General features: G+C 40.8%; 2 protein-coding genes and 1 long non-coding RNA gene across 10 annotated transcripts in view; 1 reads left to right on the forward strand and 2 right to left on the reverse strand.

Moving 5' to 3' along the window:
- The window catches only part of promL (prominin-like), a 38,012-nt gene extending 17,689 nt beyond the window's left edge, over positions 1–20,323 (reverse strand). For 7 of the 8 annotated variants that reach the window (XM_065482050.1, XM_065482054.1, XM_065482052.1 and 4 more), the window contains exons 1-2: positions 20,145–20,323; positions 12,086–12,556 (exon numbers count right to left, since the gene is read on the reverse strand). In XM_065482050.1, the coding sequence (XP_065338122.1) occupies positions 12,086–12,338 (253 nt within the window). In that variant the 5' untranslated portion in view covers positions 12,339–12,556; positions 20,145–20,323. The remainder of the gene's footprint in view (positions 1–12,085; positions 12,557–20,144) is intronic. The other variant, XM_065482056.1, reaches the window with a different exon arrangement.
- Positions 708–1,984, forward strand: LOC135938422 (uncharacterized). The gene is made up of 4 exons (XR_010574655.1): positions 708–773; positions 1,021–1,050; positions 1,226–1,399; positions 1,449–1,984. It is a non-coding gene; the product is annotated as an uncharacterized LOC135938422 (long non-coding RNA).
- Positions 20,324–20,690: 367 nt separating the features above from the next.
- On the reverse strand, positions 20,691–22,099 carry LOC135941515 (methionine-R-sulfoxide reductase B1-like). The gene is made up of 4 exons (XM_065487114.1): positions 21,853–22,099; positions 21,640–21,788; positions 21,440–21,560; positions 20,691–21,378 (listed from the first exon to the last, which is right to left on the reverse strand). Exons 1-4 carry the CDS (start codon positions 21,908–21,910, stop codon positions 21,344–21,346), a joined length of 363 nt encoding a protein of 120 aa, XP_065343186.1. The 5' UTR covers positions 21,911–22,099; the 3' UTR covers positions 20,691–21,343.
- Positions 22,100–22,148: the final 49 nt, after the last annotated feature.

Here is a 22,148-nt window from a genome sequence, read left to right on the forward strand (position 1 = left end):
GAAAAAAGGAAATCAAAAGAAAAAATTTTGAAATTTGAAAATTGTAAAAAACAGTCCTGAGGGCATCGGGCATGTTAACTGAATAAATTTTAAAGTGAGAAACCAAAAAATTTGAAAATAATTTCAATATGAGCAGGAAAGAATAGGACTTAACAAAGATTTGATTTTAGTTCACACGAACCTCTTTTTTGTCTGATAATTGCTCTCGAAATCTAATTTAAAAATCGAGCATGTTCGTTGGCGGCGAGCAAAATCGTTTTTGACGGACCGATAAATTGGTTCTGTGTAGACTCGAGCAGTCCGAGACAGAGGCATAAAGTTCATGAAGCGGATCATATGATCCGAAACCTCGCGTCGCCCGCTCCTAATCCCAAGTTACGGACTGAATGCTCGTCCGAACCCCATATTTTGGTCCTAAAGTGGTCCGACCCCTCTGGCACTTTTCGGACGGCTTTGGTCCGATAGAACTGAATTTTTTCGGCAGGGAAACGCGCCTTCAGTTTAGGACGGTATAAGTAGGACTGGCGGATAATAAGCTCCTCCTCCAATGATGTCAAAGCGCCGTTAAGCTGGCAGTCAGTGTAACGTCATTGGAGGAGGAGCTTATAATCTCCTCTATAAATATGTCGGTGTCCACCAGTCCTACTTAGAATTATCCGTATCTTCAGGACAGCCAATCAAAAGCACTCTATGAGATCAAACATATGGTTTGGAAGAAGCATCAGATCTAGCTGACGCTGCCACGGAATTTGACCTTTTCGACTAGATTAGACGTGAGTTTGCATTAATTTTAGGCTTTGGTGCATCCGCGAAACAATTTTTGAACATGTGTCGTGCTAATTTAGCAAAGATTCGTAATAGTTAAGCTCCGTTCAGATCGTTGAAACTTTAATTGGACTAAAACCTCGTCAGTATCGGAACGAATATTTTTTATTCTTTTCATTAATTAAGATGCATTTCAAGTTTTTCACGTTAATCATTTTGAAAATTAAACAAATTTTTAACTAACATTTACTTTAGTTGCAGACAAATTGGAAATGGACCAACCAGGTGAGAAATTCTCAATATATTTATTCTAAATTGAAGTAATAGTTCAAATAATGTCACTGCTTAGTTTCGGTTATGCAGTAGAAACATGAAGAAACCATTGGAATTTTTCACCTCCAAAATTCGTCCTCGAAAATGTAGGTTTTTTAGAATTTTTAATTTTCTCTTTTGCCTGAAGGTACTCCGGTTAAACGTCCATCCAAAAGAAGTTTCCCTGACATGACTGAGTTTCATGCAAGACTAGAAATGCAAATGGCACTAAATGGAGTAACCGTAGATGGTGTTTCGCCAAAGAGACTAAAGGTGGACCTAGATCTGGAGGGATTACCCATTAATCCTATCTATCGTAAAAGTATTACTTTATTACATTATATTATTACGTTTTAAAAGAGCACTTTTAGTTGCTTTGGAGAAGTTCCCATGCCCTTACTGCTTCATTTTGCCACCAGAGGGCATGGAGAAGCATTTGAAGCAGTATCACAAGGTCGAAAAAGTACTAAAGTGCAACCGGATTGGATGTGGAGCCATCTACTTCACAACTGAATCAGAAAAGATGCGTCATGACACCAAATTTCACTTATAGTTTGAGTTTTTTTTAACATTTCTTTTCAATCGAGGAAAGAAATATGGAAGATTTAAAAGCATCATCTACGATACTCATCGATAGAAATTAAATTAGCCGCTGCAAACATTTTCAATCACCCTCAGCTAGAATTAACCTAGAAATTAGGAATATATCCTGTTAATTGATTTATTCAGAAATAAAGTTAAGATGCAACTCCGGAAGGTTTTTTAGTAAGAAAACCGAGGATTTTATCAAGTCTCATTAGCAATTTTAAGTAATGAAATAAATCTGTCTTTCTATACACTATTTCCAATTGTTTTCATTCCCGAAAAGAGTTGTAAATCTATAAAATGAATCGTTTCTGAGGGAATATTAAAAAATGTATGTCGACCAGCGGGGCCCAGGTGTGCGATAAAATTGGTTACTATTGCGCAGATGCAAGATGGCGTCTGAATGTGGGTATGAAAAGCTCTCTTTGGATTCGTAAACGCAAGATCTTTTTTTGAATAAAACCTGTATTCCATAAAAGCCAATTTGTGTTTTGGTTTACGGTCAGACACAGCGAAATTGAAGCACAACAAATCATGCACAAATAAGGAATGTTGGATTCGAGAGGCCCGATTATTCCAAAGAGTCACGCAAAAAGCAGGCGGATGCACGCAACCAGCTTTCGATTTGCATTTTCGTTGCGGAGTACGGCATGCGTGTGTTGCAAGGCGGCATAGGCGGGCATATAATCACTGCACATCCCACCCGTTCCCGTTATGCAGTGATGCATCAGGAATGGAGAACGATCTCTGACTCTACTACGGGATGCATGTGAAAAAACATTCGCACTTCTGAATAAAATTACAAACAAACGGCTGGCGATAGACAAAGAGGCCTTTCGTGCGCGCCACCAGCTTCCTTCCTCGAATTTCTTATCAAGCACCGGCTCCGCGATAGATACACACACTTCCTTTGCATGATTCGGATTTCCATCACGTCTGCCGATGAACCCAGCAAAAGCTGTTGCTACGCCGAAATGAGCAATTTGAAGTCGCTGTGGGGAATAATAATAGTTTTTAGCCGCCTCGTTGTACAATCTTTCCCAGGCAAGCGCACGAGGAATCAAATACCTAGGCATCAGCGTGAATGAATAAACTGTTTTATCAATAAAATCGAGCGACGTTTCGTTTTAGTCTGGCGTTCGTTTCAAAGACCAGACACAAAGGAAAAGAACGCCGCCGCTTTTAGCCTACGTTCATTAAACGTTTTCAGCTTAGTCAGCTATTTTATTATAAAAGTGCAGGCACAAAGGGTCGGTGGAATTTTATTATCGCTCGTTGGCCAAGTCAGAAAACTTATCTCTGCACGGCATAACCTTTTAAAAAGTTTAAATAACATAAAAGTTTCAAGGAAAAGAAAACACTGCGCGTGATAATGATAATATAATTGGGATTCCATTCAGTGCACAAGACCACACGCTCAATGGTTTTCCTGCTTTGCTTGACTGACTTAATAAACATATATATAAATTAATATACCTATTAAAAATGATAAAAAAAACTCTGCGCAGCCTTTAAATTCGCGCCTAATTCGATAATGGTCTATAGAGATCGAAATTTGCAACATTTTTTTTTGTATTTTAATTAAAATTTTCCAATTTATGCGTGTCTGCCGTGACCTCCAGCCCCTATTTGCGCCTAATTTAGGTATATTTCGGCCTCTATTTAGGTGCGAATTGTGCCACCCTTAAAAATAAAATGAATTTAACTACCCTCATTGATCCATTTTATTTTTTCCTTGATTTTTGATTAGCTAGAAGGATAAATTTTACAACTAGTCATCGTACAGAAACACTAGAATCGAGACCCACTGCACAACACGGGAACTCCCCCTATTTGTTCGGCTGCCGAATACGGCAAGTGGCATTGTAAAGCCGCTCTCGAGCCAACAGCTAATGCAAATAATCGTCCCGCGTGCTCAACACGCATACAACACTAATCGGGCGGCACTCATCGTGATTAGCGGACAGCATCAGGTAGTTGTTGTTGCTAGACTGCAGTGTAAGAAGGCTTGCGTCACCGTGGACGCAGATTGATCGGCCCGTCGGCTGCGTCGGGTACCCCTTTCACCTCGTACCAAGGTGCAGGTGGGCGGACGGGTCTTGGGCGGTCGGCATCGTCATTAATAAAACTCTTATTGTGGACGCATATTGATTACAGTGCGGCTATTTCGGCGCGCCCCCGCCCCTTTCAGAGCTATTTCCAGCCCTTTTACTCTCAAGTGAGCATCGCTCGTGATAATGATCGAGTGAGCGGGCGTGAATTGGGTCATAATTTGCATCCGACACAATGAGCCCTCTGATTTTCGCTGGCTCATCAATTTTGTCTTCCTATAGGGTGGTCAGATAAAATACACTGCCCTGTCAAAAAGATCAGATGGGGATATTTTCGGACGAGAAAAATTCTAAAAATAAAACCATATCAATATTGATTTGAAATATTTCACGGATTAGTTTTCCAAAAATAAATTCTCTAAATAAATGTAATGGAATGTTGGTCATATACTTGGTTCTATTTCTATACTTTTTTTGCTGATCTTTGGCAGAATTTTTAATAGCACAAAGTTACAGTATGCTGGTCATTCCGATTCAGTTGGCTCTTGAATCTGGTCATCGTATCATGGCCGAGTAAATTGATTCTGCTAGTTAGCCTTTGACACAGCGTCGCGGAAAGAGATCTCTCGCAGGAGCTGCTAATGGCTTTAATTTGTTACTTGCGCCAGTCTGCTCGTGCTCGGCGTGAGGGTCGATTGAGTTCGCCATCTCATATGGCTTCTTTTTATTGTCTTTCCCCTTTAATTGCCGGCTCGGCGAACCAGAGTCATGCACACTGGTCTTATCAGAGGCTCGATCGAGCATTTCACTAAGCAAGTCAGAGCAAAATATTGTCGGAGTTTATCTTGGCTTGAAAGCTTTTAGGAACCTAGCGTATCCGGTGTAACTGCGTGATTGTTTTTCGTCCACTTCTCATGTCGGGCAGAACCTGCTATATTATTACGCCAACGCAAGCACACTCTCTGAGGAAAAAAAACTAAATTGGCGCCAATTTCTCCTGAGCTAGCTACCCAGACAAACAAATGCCTCAGTCCATTTGATTAGCTCCGAGGAAACCTCTTTTTGCACTGCTGCTTTAGCCAATCCCGTCGGGCGTCGAGGGGAATCGAATTTCGTCCGTGCACTTTTTTCTGCGGGGAGCGAAAAACAGCATCGTCTCGAAAAGTATGGAGCTCCACCGGATAAAAAAAGACTGCTTCTCAGGGCCAGTTTTCAGTTGTCAGCAGCGTTTCAGAATTTATGTGTAACATATTTCCTTCTAGTTGGCCGGTGAAGCGAAAATAATTGTGTCGCCGCAGCTTAAGTTAAGAAAGGGTCTGCACAGTAATTGAACCTTGAGCTGGCGCACAGGCGAGAAGGAATTGCAACGCGCACACGTAATATAATACACAAGTGCTTGAGTCACACAATTTACAGCAATCACGCTATTGCTGGATTTAATTAACAATTTTTGGGCTAAGCACGAGCTGGAAGAAACGATTTCCACGTTTGCTTGTGAAATAAATGCACGCAGAGACGAAATTTTGGATGCTATCGCAAAATTTACAAAATTTACGAGCACGAGTGAAGTAATAGCCTTGAATTTGGCCAGTTTTTGTTGCAACTAGTGTTTTCACAACTTTTATGCCGTAAATTGGCAATTAAAAGGTTCTAATGAAGCAAAACACTTTACGAGACTAGAGTACGGTTTTTTATTTCCGATTCGTGGAACGCACTTGATCGCGCTTGTTCTTTCTTTCTCGATCCTGTCATGCCGGATAATTCTCGAGAAAACTGGCGTCTCACCAAACAGCTTTGTACTTTTTCAGCACGTCAAATCAAAAATTCTTTTCTCAGTGACACGCGGCTCAGTCGAATTACGTTCCGTGAGAGCGCGGGCAAACAGAATTTGAGCAGGCAAGATGATATTGACGGCCTAATTCCGTCTCAAAAATAGCGTGCCGCGGCGAAATTGTGCTTCTCGGCCAGGAATAGGAATAGAGAGTCTCGAGTCGGTGCGGGCACCCGCAAACAAACTCCCTCTAAGGGAAAATCGGCCGCTCTGATTGATTGAAAATCAAACACGGACAATAACGTTCATTCTCGATTTGAAAGTAACACACAAGCTTTGCTCTCTTCGCGAGTACAGTTAGCTGCACATCAGCAAAAAAGCGCGCGCGTTCGAGTTTCGTATTCCCGTCCACTATTGCGAGTTGGTTACAGCCGGCAAGAAAAACGAAGCAAATGGAATAATTGCGCGTCTGAATGAGGAGGATGGAGCCTCGGACGGATTAGCGGAGGAGGGCTCGTATTTAGTGCTGCTGGCGAGACGCTCATAATAGAGACGCCGTCTCTGGAGCAATTCACATAGGGCTATATGCTGAGCGGACTGAGTCACGAGTATTCTTTGTAATTGGTGCATTGCGTGGGCAATGCCACTAATTCATACTTCCCCTGCTTGCAGCAAACAAAAGAAAAGCCTTTCTGTTTATTCTTCAAGCGCGAGGCACAGCAAGAAAGGGTGATTTGTTATGCGTAAAAAATTAATGATCCTTGTATAGCAGGCTGCTGTGTTGCCGATCGATTCTGTTTTCTGTTTGCCCATAACAAACAGGCAACGAGCATACTTAAATTTTTTGTCACTTGGTTTTATCGATCTTGTTCTGAAATTGCTAATATTTCTTCAAGTGCTGTTCGTTTCGTGATAGTGAATTCAATTCAGCCCTGTGGCCTGAGCACTAAAGACGAAGGAACATTTATGTGGCATGAATGGCGCTACAGGCGTCGTTACGTAACTGGTGACTCGGAATATGCTTATCAAAAGTCATTTTTCCCTGTTCCTGCTTTAAAATCAGAGTTCAGGATTTCAAAAAATCCATAATCCAAAAACAACATGTTGTGAATTAATGATAACGGAAAACCCCAAATAATGAAACCACAACGCTTGCTGACTCACAATTTGTGAATACTGTCAATCAATTTTCGTATCTGATTGTGAGACGGTTTTTATCACCAGTGCAATTTAAACAAGCCGTTGTTAAAACAACAGAATGAAAAAGGGGACCACCATCCCTGACAATGAGAGCAGACGCATGTGGTAGATTCGGAAGCTGGAAACTGCGCGTCTTTCTCTCGCGTGGACCATTATCGATTCGGCACAGGGTTGGCTCGACGCACACGCCGCTTCAGCCCCTGGATGAAAAGGGGTGGTGCGCGTGTTTTTGGGTATTGCAGGAGGTCAGGTCGCAACAGAACGACATCAACAAACCGACGGAATCAGCCGAAGGCGCACGAATGCGCCGAAAATAAAACCATATAATATATTTGCTCTCGCGCCGGGTGCAGGTCAAGGTCGCTGGTGCGATAAGGACGTGTTGATGTGCGCGAAGCAGTCGGCGTGAAATCGCGGAAAACGAGCAGCTGGGATGGAATCCTAGATGCACGAGGAAGGACACGCTCATGAGCTACGTTGGATTTGATCTCGTGGGCGCGGAAATTGGCACATCGCCGGATTGGGGTCACACCTTCTCGCCGGGGTGCGCACCACACGTGTGCAAATCCGAGCCGATAAGGGTTCACGATGAGCTAAATTGTCCGGAAAACAGCTCATTTTGCGGGGAGATATAATAATTTCAAAATCTCCTTGTAGAAGTTTTATTGCCAAAAAATAATATTTTCGCGGGAGAAGTAGTGGTGATGGCGAGACAATAAACAATGGGATAATCCACTTCCACGTGAAAACTTGCCACGTTAGCAATTGAAATCGAAGCCAAGTGTAATCCGCGTGGCAGTGCCAGAGTTCAAAAATGAAAGTCTCGTGCCAAAACGGGGCGAGCAGATGCGCTTGATAAATAATTCAACCGGAATTAATATAGCACTGAATAGCCGCAACGCCAGCACTATGTAGCGAGTGCAATTTAATTTCCCACGAGTCGCGCGGTTCTATTGCCAATCATTTCACTCCTTCAACAGCCATTGTGGAGGAGAAGAAGCGGAAGAAAAAATAGAGCAAACGTTGCTGGTTGCTGGAAAGCGGTCAATGCTACTGGTGCAGCCTTGCGAATGCCCCAGTTCGAAACAATTTGCATCAACGAAAGTAAAATGAAAATAAAACACGCTGGGAGATGAAAACAAAATGGGTCGCGAGCTGCATCCAGGCCATCGATTTTCCATGCAGTGCACGTGCATTCGGAAGCAGCTCGTTTTGCAACAATTGCATGAGATTCATGACAAGGGATCGCATTACGAGCCACTTTTGCACCCAACTGACGGAGTGGCAGACAGCATCCCCATTCGCTCAAGATGACACAGGAAAATAAGCGATTCTTGACGTCTGAAGTGGCCCGAATGGCGGTGATCTCTATTTGGCTGGTGCTACACTTCCTCAGGCCTTCTTCAAAGCAAACATTCCTCCACCAGCACGCACGTGGATAAATACACTTTGATATCCGACCTTTTCTCTCTACGTTTATTTAAATCGCATTGCATTCAGTAGTAGATTTTAGCACCCACCACGAGATGTAGCGTTTTTTATTCTTCTCAAAATTGCTGAGAATAATTAAGAAAAAGTCGATCTGCAAAAGAGTTCTCGTTTTTAAAGCTCGTTGATTGAAAAATATTATCTTCATTCCTCACCAATTTGTCGGTTATTTAGCAGGGAGCTTGCACTTGATAAATGGAAGAAAATTCAAAAGTAGTGCTTCAAACAGCAATTTCAGGCAGTATATTTTCGTAGAAAAATCAAATTAATCCTCAGTTTCCCACCACTTTGTAAATCAACAATCTCATCAGTTAAGGTCAGCAAATCGTCATGCATATGTATATTCAAATTAAGTTTAGCCAGAGCAGAAGTTGAAATAAAAAGCTCTTTTGCCGTGTTTCTCTTCCGCGGTTTGGTTCACATCAAAGCTGCTGCAGCAGCTGATTCGAACTAGAGGAGGCACATTCACAATAAAACCGAGCGCTAAAGAAATCTCCTTTGTGCCTGTGAGCGAGCCAGTCTGCGATCAAGTGTGCTAACTCGCTTTGCATGCATAACACAAAATAAAAATTCTGCCTGTTTCTAGCCAGTGGGTTTGATCAGTACGGTGGCACAAAGAGAGCCACCGGAGCATTTCTAAATTTAGTAGCGCTTTGTCTGAGCGCCACTCACGAGCCGGTTTTTTTTTTCAAATAATGTCACATCCAAGTGAAAATCTTTCAACAACAACGGACGCACGCGTGCGGCTAATTAATAGAGTCGAGGAAGTTAAAAGTGCGAATGGTGTTAGTTCGTTTGTGACATCCGCCTAATTAAGTTGCGCAGAAACGCGAGTTCGCTTTGAATAGAAACAAAGCCGAATAGAAGAAGATGCTGCATAATTCATAGAAGAATTAATTATAATTTTTTTCAGCAACTCAGTGCATGAACTAACAATTTGATGGAAACTATCATTTATTAGCATGTTCCTTACGTAGAGAATATCCCTGAAGTGCCACTCTAAAAATAATAACGTTTTTGAATACGTTTTCACGCGAAGAGGAAATTAAGAAGCAAATGAAACGGACTGCGGTCGTTGTAAAAATGTTGTTGATATATATTCAACTCGAATAGTTTTGACCTCGACGAATTGCCACGCTTAGCTCCTAAGTGTAAGTGTACAGCACGGCACCTTTCACGATAAGGGCGTCATTTGTGGACGAAATTTATCAGGGCGAACAAGATCGACGAATTTTTTACAGCTATTTTCTTTTGCACTTCTCAGTATATCTATAAATTAAAGCCAATTTTGGAAATACAACTAATACAAGATAGGAAGCTGCTAGGCACGAAGCAACCTCCAAAATTTGAAATGCTGATAATGCCCATAAAATTATAATGTGTGCATTTGGAAACCACACGCTGGAGCTCTTGGCTAAGCAATAATGTAACAAACGGCTAGATGAGATATCATAATAGGATTCGTGATTACTGTAAGCAACCAGATGTTATCTCTGCGGACGTTATTTATGTGCGTTTAAGATAAAATCGAGAGACCGCTGCATCAAAATCATCAGGGCTCACTCGCTGTTGGGTGAAATTATTCAAGGTCCGATGCTGGTGAGCACAGAGACGTGCTCTTGAACTGATGCAGCGAGGAAAAATCCGTGCCTATCCGCCGCGGACACCAGAAAACCAAACACCAGACCTTGCGGTTAACCAAATCAAATTGTCAATACCACCGCTTAGCAAACGTAACGTCCAGTGTTTGCTTTCGTGGGTTCTGAAAATGAAATTCGAGTGCGAGTCAACATCGTTAAGACTGCATGCACACCATTGGGAGCGTCAGCATTAGCCGCTGTTTATTAGCATCATAACTCCAGCTTTTCCGTCCAGCTGTTTTTGTCATGCATATATACACATGTTTTTAAATATTTACCATTCATAATCACGAATAATTACATCTATGGGATTTTGGTGCCGAATCCCATGCGGAACATTGCTGGAAGAAATTATGCTAAATAAATAAGTGTGAAGCACGTTTGTGAATTCCTCCCGAGGCATCTATTTATCAAACGGTACGAGGTTTGTTTGGCACCAAAGACATTCGCACACATATTTATGATTTATTTAAGACGACTGCTGCTGCATCTGTTATTAACGGGACAAAAATTGGAGTGTGGTGCATAATCGACTCAAGCAACCGCTAGGAGCAGCTGAGGGCGACAAGGCACGGTCATCTCAGTAGAAAGGCACCGCGTTACGAGCATAATAAACGCAACGCCCAGGAGGGAGTCGACTCGCCTGATGTAATTGCAGTCTTTTCAGCCGGTTGCTTGTGACCGTGAATGGATCAAATGGTATTTAGAATATACACACATTACTTCTTGCTCTTGCACAATCTGACTCATGGTGCGATTATCGGTATGTATATTTCGTCTGCTAGGAGCGGAGTTGAGTTGGCCGGACGCGACCCACCAGTCCTTTTTTCTAAAGAAACGATCAACAGTCATCGCGAGTGGGTTTAGTTTTATCCGCTGGTTTGGTTGGTGCGAGCGAGGCAGTGATGCGTGCTGCCTTTTCCACAATAGCTCCGGGCCGAATTTAATAATCTGGCGAAGAAGCTCCTTTTTATTAATGACGTGAGCCTCCGCGAGGAAGGCAGAAAACCGGATTCGTAGCAACAAAATGGCTTCGGCGGCTGCTATGTTTTAGATCTTCGCGCAAATAATAGTTTTTCGGATGGACGATCGCGTACTGTCTATTTATTCGCGCTATGTTATCCACGCACCGCTTGAAACTACGTTTTGATTTATTTTCATTCGGGAGATACAACAACAATTTGTAGATCCCAGCAGAGATAAAAAAGTACACACCGCATATTCATGTGTTATCCACAGCTATTCTTCCCCCGCACGAGATTGCATTCGCAGCAGGAGGGGGAGGAGTATTTTCCACCCTTCTCGGTTTTTTTCCAATGGATGATTTTTTTAAATCTCTCGTCCTCCCAGACAGAAGGGGGATCATTGTTGTCCGCAATAAGAGACTCAGCAAAGACCAGGAGCAATGCGATGCAGGTGATTCTCCTGTCACTATTTGACGCCGCCACAGCAGCGAGCTGCGTGCTCAAGTTTTTAGCCCAAGATGCCTCCAAGACGCACAAGGGTTCGTTTTTTCTATCTCAAAACGGGAGGGAAAACTGTTCTTTCCTCAGAACGACATTATTATTGCCAGACTCCTTCTGCCAGGAAATGCGAGCGGAGGGTGCGAAAGGGGCTGATTGTGCGAAACACCATCCTCCCAAGCAAAGGAAGAGGCTCAAAGGGGAGCGTTTTGAGGATTTCAAGACGTTGGGGTGTTTGCGTTTAGGGAGCTCCAAGTTGAGATATAATGATGTTTACAGTCCCCTCAGTGGCTCAGTTAGGAAATAAAGAGAGCATTTTTTAAAAGGGGAGGCTCTAGCAAGCATCCAGCAATTTTTAAGCGATTCCAGCGACTCATTTTCATTTTAAAATACCAAGACAAAATGACTGGCGTTTATACACTGCACTCAAGAATTATTCAATAGGTGAGTGTGATCCTTGGGATTTTCCGAGCTGATTTTGCACGAACACGCAATTGGGAATTCAATATAAAGAGGACAAGGCACTAGCTTATTTTGGAAAAGCTTTTTGCGTTTGTCATCTATTCAAGTAGAGTAAACAGCGATTTAAGCATCGTTCTCCATCTCGTAAATCAAAACTAATGCACAATCAATAAGCAATCATTAACCCGATTTTTTTCCGTGCGAGAATCTCCCACGCACTGCCACAACTGCGCAAATCGAAAACAAGTCGGGGCAAAGACCGGAGTATTGGTCTGGCCACTGGTTTGAGACCAGACGGCCAATATCCGTTGGGAGAACCTTGAAAGGTGGGTAGCGGCAAAAACTCACCTTTAGGCAGTGGGTCTCCCTTCTGGATGTACTGCATGAACATGGCGGTGACCATGTAGAGGTGGCCCATCCCCTTGGGGTTGAACTTGGTGGTCGACTTGTAGGCGACACTCACATTGGCCGCCGAGTAGCTGATGGACTCGTAGGGCATCACGTTTTTGAGATCATCGTGCGAGGGTTGGTCAAAAAGTTCGCTGCTCGCGAGTCCAGCCAGGGCGAGCAGGCTGGCCATCAGCGGCAGGGTGGCCCTCATCGTGGCGGTGGTGCTTCTCACTAAGTGTCCAACGGCTCAGTGGCCGCCGCTCCGCAGACAGAAAGCAATCGCCGGCAGCCTGCTACGCGCGACACAGCGGCTCTCGGTGCGATTCCTCCACTGGCGAACGACAGCCTCCGAGCCGAGCTTATAAACGGCGACGCCGGCGCCGCAGCGGCCGTAACATGTAACGCGTGTCTCCAGGCGAATTGGTGCCTCTGCAACAAGGATGGATAAACAAAAATTAGTGTCTGCCTGCAAATGTTTGGGCACAAATATTTAATAAGAGTTTCGGCTTAGCTTAAAATTATCTTAACACAGAGAGGGTTCTATTTCACTTACGAATTATTGCATTTTTAAGTTTGTAAATTAGGATTTTTTCCAGTAAAAAAAATCAATAATTAGGTTTGTTAGTAGAACGCTTAGAAAATAGCTTAACACATAAATGTTAAAAAAAAATCGAAGATGATGAACTTTTCTCTTTAATATGTTCCAAAATAAATAATATTTTGTTAATTCGTAAGATGATAGGAAAATAACTGTCGAGATTATCCATAGAAATATATTTTCATAGCTTGTGTAGCCAGTAATAAAAAATATTTCAAATATTTGTGCAAGGAATATATTAAGAAATTTGATCCAGCACTGCTTTAAAATTTTTCTCGACAGTACAAACACAAATATTTTTGAATGATTTTCTAAACTTGTAGTATATACAATTATGGAAAATTTCTCTTTCCAGCTAGAGATTAATTTTTCCGATAGTGCAATACAAAACAAGTGGGCATCAGTAACAGTGAAATTTTCGAAATATATTTCGATTACTTGGCTGTAAAATATTGGAAAATATCTCATTCCATCTTCAAATTAATTTATCCTATTACATATAAAAAAGATTTTTTTTTATTTATTTTAAAGTTTTGCTACTGGTTCAGTCTTAATTCCACACATTCCCTAGTGGATAAAATTTGAGTTTTATATAGCTTCCTTTAGACAGCTTTCACAATGTTTACAATAAATAAACTCGCTCTAGGGAAGTTGAAAATAATAATTTTAATGTGTTGATTCAAAGTAAACAGTGTGGTGCGAGAATAATCTAACAAACAATTTCATAGCTTTCATAGCAAAATAAAGGCTCTCGAGAAAGCAGCACCGTCATTATTTCTAGTTTTGTCCTGGATTCCGTCCAAATTCTCGGCCTGAGAAATGTGCATTACAAAAAAGGCGACTCCCTAATGAAAAGATAAGATCTCGCAGAGAGGAAAAAAGACATTTAAGCACACATGATGTGGGTCACTCACAATGAGACTTTTTAGGATGTCTATAGCTGTTTACCAGCGAGTGTTTTTTTTACAAGTTAGTGATGTTTTTTTTTCAAAAGCAACTGTCCGAAAGGTTAGTTTTTCAACTAATAGAAATTTTGTGTAAATAGATTGCTCAGAATAAAGTTCGACTAACGAAAGGGAGATTGCGTTTGAAAAAGCAACAGCGGGAAAGAAAAGTCTAGCTTCAATGCAATAAAAAGTTTAAATTTTCATAGGAATTCTTAAAGAAGTTGAGAGGAAAGACAAGAACACAAAACACATGAATTCGCATCCTTAATTATAATTTACTAAAAAAATATTGCATGTATATATTTATATTATATTTATTTTAGTATACATATTTCTTAAATTCAAGCCAATGACCCACAAAAACTTCTGATGATTATAAATCACACTCTATGAAGTTCGTTAATTAAGAAATTTCACACCCGGTGACTCAGAAGACAGAGAAACAGCTGACAAGGAGGAAAAAGTAAGGCTTTGGCAGCTCAAGTAGCATCAAGGCCCCTTTTCCTCGTCACAGAAAAAAAATGAAACGAGACTGAATATTTTACGATTCTCATCACCACCGTCCCCATGCGTGTGCATTACAAATATTCACCCGACAGCTGCAATGAGCGCTCTTTCAGAGGTCTCAATGGTGCTCGACGACGAAACCGAGATCACATCGACCGCCACAAACATTTCATTCACTCATTACACGCTGTCGCCCCCTAAATTCCTCGGTTCCATCTTCTGAGGGTGCAAAAAACGACTGCATACACTACACTACATTCACGGTGACGGGGAAAATTTATTCGCGCGAGGGGAGCAGCGGAGGTAATGAGTTTCGCTCATTAATATGGCAGGCAGGTAGACTTGCAGACTTGAATTGTGTTTCCCCCGCGAGGCAGACGCCACACCCTGGCTTTCGCGTGCGATGTTTGTGTATTTTAAGTTCATGCAGTTTTGCTATAATTTCAGCGACTTATGAGCTCGATAAATCTGGCAGTCGCACGGAACTTTGGCAATTATTGCGGCAAACTTTTGCGCCGGCCAATAAAACAATGAAGGATAAACAATAAAATGTTTCGCCCATTTAATGGCGGAATGCCCGAGAAACTAAAGATTTTTTTCAATTGTGATTATCATGACAGTGACAGGAAAAACTCTGAAAGATCTTAAAACGCAAAATTTTTAGCCTGGTAAATTGACTTTGTGATGACCCAACTTTTCGCTTCATTCGTGGTTCAAAAATATTTCCATTACATACAGCGAACAGGGATGTTCGTCAATCGTGAGGTCGGTGCCTGTGTTTCCAGAGTTAGTGTGAAGCTAAACTGGTTGAAAACACAATACCGGATGCCCTTCTACAAATAGTCCATGTTGGGGGCTGCTTATTCCACGCCATGGCGCTTGAACAGAGACGAAGCAGACGACAAGGGGGTAGCTTTTGAATTTATGTCTGTTTATTTTGGCCACGATTCCAACCAGACCGACTAAAGCATGGAGCGGAGAGGGTTTTATACCAGATTAAAAACAAGCATTAGTCTGGCAGGCAACGCAAATGTAAATTACGATACGCCGCGACTAGTGAGTCTGTAAACTGTACTTGTCGGTTTCAATGCGCCGCTTTAAACACCGATCCATAAAACGATAAAAGCAAAATTACTCGCGTGCTTGTTTTTGAAATGCTGCCGCCTTTCGCACTCGGCGCTTTTCAAAACACTGGAGTTCTCACGATGAGAGTGAGTTCTGTGTGCTAATCTCTCAATTTTTCACGGCGCTAGGGAATTAAGCGCATCGAGAGCAAAGACCTGTTATAATTGTGCTTTACGTTTTTTCCGAGAATGCTAATGACCAAAATCTTGACCTCAGCGCCGCAGCGCGAGAGTTTATTCTTTGCGCATCCAGGAAATGTTTGAATATCACAGAATACGCTTTATGACGCAGCTAAAAAAAATCTAGTTAGAATCCTAATTAATTAACGTATTCAAAGCGTATCCATTTAGTTTGCAGCAATTTGAGTGAGTTAAATGCAATTAAAAAGTCAGTTCACTGTCACTAAAATTTATCCAAATCATTAATTAGATTCAATGCATCTGATTGTGAGACAAGCAAATTTTCCCCATTGCGCGTTTTGAAAGTTCATAAAGATTAAGAACAAGAATATCCTTAAGCTGCAAAATCTGATAACAATTTTATCTCCTTTATACACTGCTGGCACTTTTTGTTATCACAGGAAGTGAATATATTTTTTATCACATCTATAGACAGCACACCAGTCAGTCACCTCTTGGAAAGAATGTTGTTTACGTTCCCAAGCATCTGCATTCTGCATATTAAGAGAATGAAAAGGTTTCCTGGCGCGGAAAGTGCAACGCACCCGTCGTGATTTTAGCATGAAAAATCAGCAGGCATATAGGCAGCTCGCGTCAAGGCGAATGCTCAACCTTGGAAATTCACGGGCTGGGCGGCACGCTGGCTGCCCGAGAACAAGAGCAGTACGTGTTTCATTTGAACTAGGAGTAGCTGGCCCGCATGTTTCACTTGTTTCACTTTTGACTGTGGCCTCAGAGAGGTTTTCAATGCCAGAAGCTAATGCCTAAACTATTAAACGTTGGAGAGTGCCAAAATGACACATCTCTAGCCAAAATATTCAGATCTAAATATAGTGTCTGAAAAAAATACTTAGTTGACTAGCACTTTAATTAAACACCAACTATTCCTGAAAAACTAAAATTCCAACTGCAATCTATTTTATAAATTGTTTTTAAAATAAAAAGGTAAGGAAAATATCAATATTTTTATATTTCCTCTGCATTCTCCTATAAGTGACTTTATTTTTCGAGCAAATACACCCTGGTGCCTCTCGGAGCCACTTAGACGCTCTCGATGGTGGTTCGATCGCACCCTCGGCGTCGGCCGCTGTTGGCGCAATACACAATTTCCGCCCGCTCTTAATTACGCACACAGATTGCACAGCGAAAATCAATGGTTGAGGAAGTTATAAAATCGGCAGGCACGGAACTGTGTCCAGATTCACACACGGGAAGGGGGTGAACTCATGCGTGTGCGTTACGTTTGCTGAATCACGGTTCAGCTCGCGATGCATGACAATCACGTTTGTACAATTCGCCTTAATTCAATCATCAAAAGGTAGCGGGAAAGGGAAATTGAAGAGGAGATGGGAAAAGCGTAATAATGAGTTTGCATAGAGGAAAGTATAAAATTGCAGTTATTAATGATTTGTTGTGCCAAAAGATCTGCTTCAATTTCCGTAATTGACCGATTTAGCCATTAATTTTTAAAATTTACTTTACAAACAAAAAATGTGCAAATAATTAAAAAGCAAGTATTGCAATGCAGCAGAGCTTGTTAACGTAATCAACTCATCAGAAGTTAACACTAAACATATTTTAATGGTTGGTAGAGGTAGATACCAATGAAGGCAGATGCACTCGAGGAGCAGGTCTGGTCATAAAATATTTCCAGTTAAAATGAAATGCAGTTACCTCCGAGCAGTTTGCTTTTCTGTATCACTGCAGAGCAGGAAATTCCTGTAGTGATACAGACGAATAAACAGTTCATTAATATACACCATATTCAGTGTTTTTTCAATTATATCAAAAGCATTTTTATTGAACTATCAAACGATGAATTAATGGTAAATTTTTATTCAATATTACTTGGCACGACGCAAGCCAACGCCTCGCTCCTTGGCAATGGCAACCCAATTTAAGCAAAAAGAAAAAAATGTTTATCTCTTCGGAGAAAATTGCGAGTGGTTCATTTCCTTTTTTTTTAAATTGGCATACGTGTTCTACCTTTCCGTCAGGCATGAAGGTGAAGAGCAAGAGAGCACGTCAAGGAAATAAATTGACGGCAGAGCAGACGCATGAGCTGATTGAAACATCAAGCTGGCAGGAAAGGAGACAATTTCGCAAGGGGACAGAGTAATACGAGACAAAGCAAACAGTAATGTGCATTGTGTGTTGACCAGACGCAAAGGATATTATCCCCCAGATTGAAAGAGCCGTTAGCTCCAAGTATATACTCTGATAAATTAAAAGAAGGCAGAGCATCACAACATTTTAATTAAGATGGAATTATATTGTTTTTTGTAGTGCTGAAAAAGGTGAATGTGACTCGTTGGGAACTTGTTAAAAATAATTGGTTTGAGAAATATTTGATTGGAATTTTCAAGCAGCAAGAAATAGTACCTTTTAAATAGATTACTAGGGTAAAATGTATAAAATACGAACAACTTGATTGATGTAATTGACAGGTATTAGCTTGCACCAATTTAATAAGAAATTGAAGCAAAAAGAGCAAATTGACTCTAACATGACAGTGAAAGTCCGTAAATGAATTAATTCATTTTCACCGCCAGCTATACCAAATGCCAATAATAACAATGTCGAGTGTGCCTAGCGTCTTCTAAATGTCAAGTGCACCAGTTAAAAAATCTGCTCCACGGTGAAAACTTCATCGCGACACGTTTCAGGCCAGAAAAAAATACACAGTGGTCGTTTGCGTGTAAAATGTCACATTTCCCAGTCTCTATTAGTAGCAAATTACGCGCACTATCTTCGTGAAATGGCAAATAAAAGGAGGGTTGCCAGAAGACGGTTTTCAAAAGGGTTAACTTTCAGTCCCAACAGATTTTAATCTATTTTTTTACTACTTTTTACTGTCGCCTATTTTCAGCTCTTCAGAACTATCAGGAAATTAGTTTAAAACCTCATTCCTGACAAAAAATTCTTTAGATGCAAATTTGAAAGTGTTCAAAATTCCAGATTGCGACGGTAGAATAATTTAAAAATTTAAAAATGTTGTTCCGAGAATTTGAACGGTCCAAATTTAAAAAAGAGCAAAGCAGGAAGCTGTTTCAAGGTTGAAAATAATCAATTAATCCTGGTGTGAATTTTTTTAATACTCTCTTCTAGAGACGTCCTAAATTGCACGAGGAAGGGGCAATGAAATACCCACAGGTCATTTCCGACGTTCCAGGGTGAGCTTTGGGTCCGCTTGGCTACCCTAGGTGGCCGAGAAAGAAGACAAGAACGAATTCTGGCCGTGCGCCAGCAGCAGGGTGGTGGGTTGCTATGCAGCATCCGACCACCCACCCTGCACCCCCCAGCCCCCGATCCGTCCACCCCACGATCTGGGTCAGCCCGCTCTCTGGGTGGAGGGATGCAAAAATAGACTTGCCCAGGATGCAGCAGCCGCGTGCTCCCCGTCCCCGCGCGTTTCACTGCTCTCCCTCTGGTGCAACGCAACGGTCAAGGCTGCCTGACTGCGAATCTCGCGCCGCTGGATGCTGGCTGCATCCCAACGCGACTCAGATTCCGCGCGTGACAATGAAGTGCGGATCGATTGCGTTTTACCAGAGCAATATGCCATCATTACGACTGAATTGCCTTTCGCCTGCCTGCAGCGAATTTACAACTCCATCAGTGATCTCCCTTTCTGCAATGAAAGCGACTTTTGACAGCGTCGACTAATTTGAAATAAATTCAACGATTTTAACAAACGCTTTCAAGGCCAACATCAGGTTGCAGCACTCTAAACAATTTTACATTTTGCCCATATTTCTCATCTGCTTAAAATAATAAATCGACTTTACTTTATATTATATCCTTTTTATCTGAACCAGTATGGTAATAGTGGTAAAATTTTTTGGAAAATTTTGGGAAATAATTAAAAAAAATATAGGGAAAAAAATTATTGGGTAGCACTGAAATTAACCCGATTTAAAGAATAAAAATAAATAAAAATGTTGATTTTAACACAATTTTATCAGTCAAAAATTACTTCTGAAATGTTCTGAATTGAATGCACACATTAAAATAATGCGTTTAAGACGAGAAAACTTTTATAATAAAAAAGAATTGTAAACTCGATAACTTCAAGCATTGTAAAAAGCAAATGTAACCCTTATTTTCTCTATTTCTAGTTTTTTTTATTAATTTACCTCTCAGAAGACGTAGTACATACTTTCAGTCTGTGGCAAATTTTAGTTTTGAATGGCAATATATGAGTTGTTTGTTGTTTTTAAGCTTTAATATACTGCAATGACTGCAATAATTTTGATTAGAAATTAAGGAATTGTGTTTGGTGTATAAATATTTTCATATTAAATGGACCAGATAATTCTACATACATACATTTAACATTATGTATTTTACATAATATTAGGACTTTCCTTTCCCACACATTTCCATGTGTTAAAGATATGATACATGATACATAAATATAATTTAATTATGTATGCGCAACTTGTAGCCATTCACAAGTTAGTGGAAAAAAATCCTAACACTTCATCGTTGCGTGACTGTTGTGAGGCGAGAGACAGGAATGCACACAATAATTCGTAACAGAGAAATCATACAAAATAAAAGAATTTTTTATGTGTTCTATACGGCAAAAGTATGCATACTGATAGATGTATTAATTCAGAGCAATCCCCAATTTGCACCTAAGAGTATCTAATACTCACCGAATAGCACGTCACCGAGGTTAATTTTAAGTGTCGATTCACGCACTTAGTCGCCCTGTGGTTTCGCGCAGAGCTTGATGAGATCAGCAGTCAGAAATCCACTTGTTTTCTACAAAATCGTCTCAGACTAGGACGGTCTCGCTTCAAAAGTCCACCATGTTTATCGAGACTCGCCCCCGCCCCTTTAGTCGTCATCGTCTATCCCTTCTTCCCCTTCTTTGTTCTCAGCTTGGCCTTTTGCACTGTGCTCCAGGAAGAAATCGGTGTGCGGTGTGACTGCAAATTCGTTCGAATTTGATATCATAGTCCCTCTAGCGGCAACTTGCACAAACATCTACATGACAGCTTTAAAGAGGTGGACGAGGCGGAGGGTTTCTGCTGTTTCAGATTCATGGGCTGCCTTGCCTGCGCTTGGTTCTTGGTTAATTTAAAATCTAAATCAAAGTCGTTGATCATCGATAGAGTAAATTAATGAGGTCGAATGTTGCACCTGTTCCGTACTTAAGTAATATTCTATAATTTAATAATAGTTGGCTATAAATGAAATTTATTCTTAAATTAAGAGAACAAGTTTATTATATCATTTAATTTTCCGGTGGGTTGAAGGGAAAATTAAATTCTTTCATACATAACTTTATAATTTGTGTGTCTCTATGAGCTATATTATTTGGTTGGACATCATAAAAGATTAATATCAAGACCCGATAACCCTATACATCAAAAATCTATTACTACATCAATAAAAATTTTTAGATGGTGCCTCAGGCGCCTAAATCGTGAGCAAGCTTAAAGTTATGATTTACTATTCAATAGCACTTGTGAACAAGAAAGGAAATTTCCGAAATTTCATAATAATGCAATAATAACTGATATGCGCGTGATTGGGAATTTTAGAAAATATCAATTTACGAAGTGTAGCTAATTAATTTGAATATAAAACCACTTGGATTGGCTTTTTAACTATCTAAATGAATCCCAGACTCGGCCAAAATTTTTTTCTACAATAGAGTCTAAAATTCCCAACATTATTTTAAAAAAGTCGAGTAAAAAATTCCCTATTAAATTGGTCAAAGGCCTCTGCACTCTCAATGCTTTGATGAGCTTCAAAAGAGCGCTTCATAAGTTCACCAATGAAATTCAGAATTAACATTTTTTACTCTTTTAAGGCTTTTAGGCTAGTGACTTCCTTCTTCATAAGCTTATTTCTTGTCCTCCTTTCCGTCCTTGGCCGCATCTTGTAAAAAAATCAACCGTTTATTGTCTTTTTCTACAACTTTTCAATTGATTAAACATACCAGAACTCTGATTCGGCACAAACTTCAAGGAGGCACTGTATATTCAGAACCTTGACCCCCCGTCATCTCTATCTTCCAAGAACTCGTGTCCAAGACCTGCACCGCACTTTCCACAGGAGACCTTTAATGATAAATATATTTTTATTTTTTTATTTTGCATGCAAATACACAATATAATAAACAATTTATTATATTTGTACCTTGATGGCCTTTGGTCTTCCAGGCTCTGGAGTTTTTGACACAGAGTCTTCTCTCACAGTTTCGCTGAACGCAGGCCACGGAGTGTGGTGCGTATACTTGGACAAGCTCGAAAAAAGCTCATTTCCACACTCAGCACAAGCGTAAACACCTAAAATCAATAATTTTTATAAATTATATAATCTGTGTAAATCACAACGGTAGAAATTAATTACCAGACTTGAAGTGGTCCCTGTAGTGCTCAGGGTTAACACCGCGCATGCAGAATGCCATTATTGCAAAGACAGCACCTTTCTGCAGACTGCTTTAGACTGGTGTCGTGTCTCGGCTCAAAACTGGGCGAGAGCGTTAGCGTGTGCTTTCTGATCTGAATACAAATTTTACGGAAGCTGACCTCAATGTAAGTCACCGCAACTTTGACGTGCTCAAACGATATGGAGCATGCTCATGCTTGTCACGACAGGCAGGCTTTGTTTACAAAAGAAAATGTGGGCGTGGCAGACATCATGTG

This window comes from Cloeon dipterum, chromosome 3 (assembly GCF_949628265.1).
Source record: "Cloeon dipterum chromosome 3, ieCloDipt1.1, whole genome shotgun sequence".
In the NCBI taxonomy this organism is placed as follows: Eukaryota; Metazoa; Arthropoda; class Insecta; order Ephemeroptera; family Baetidae; genus Cloeon; species Cloeon dipterum.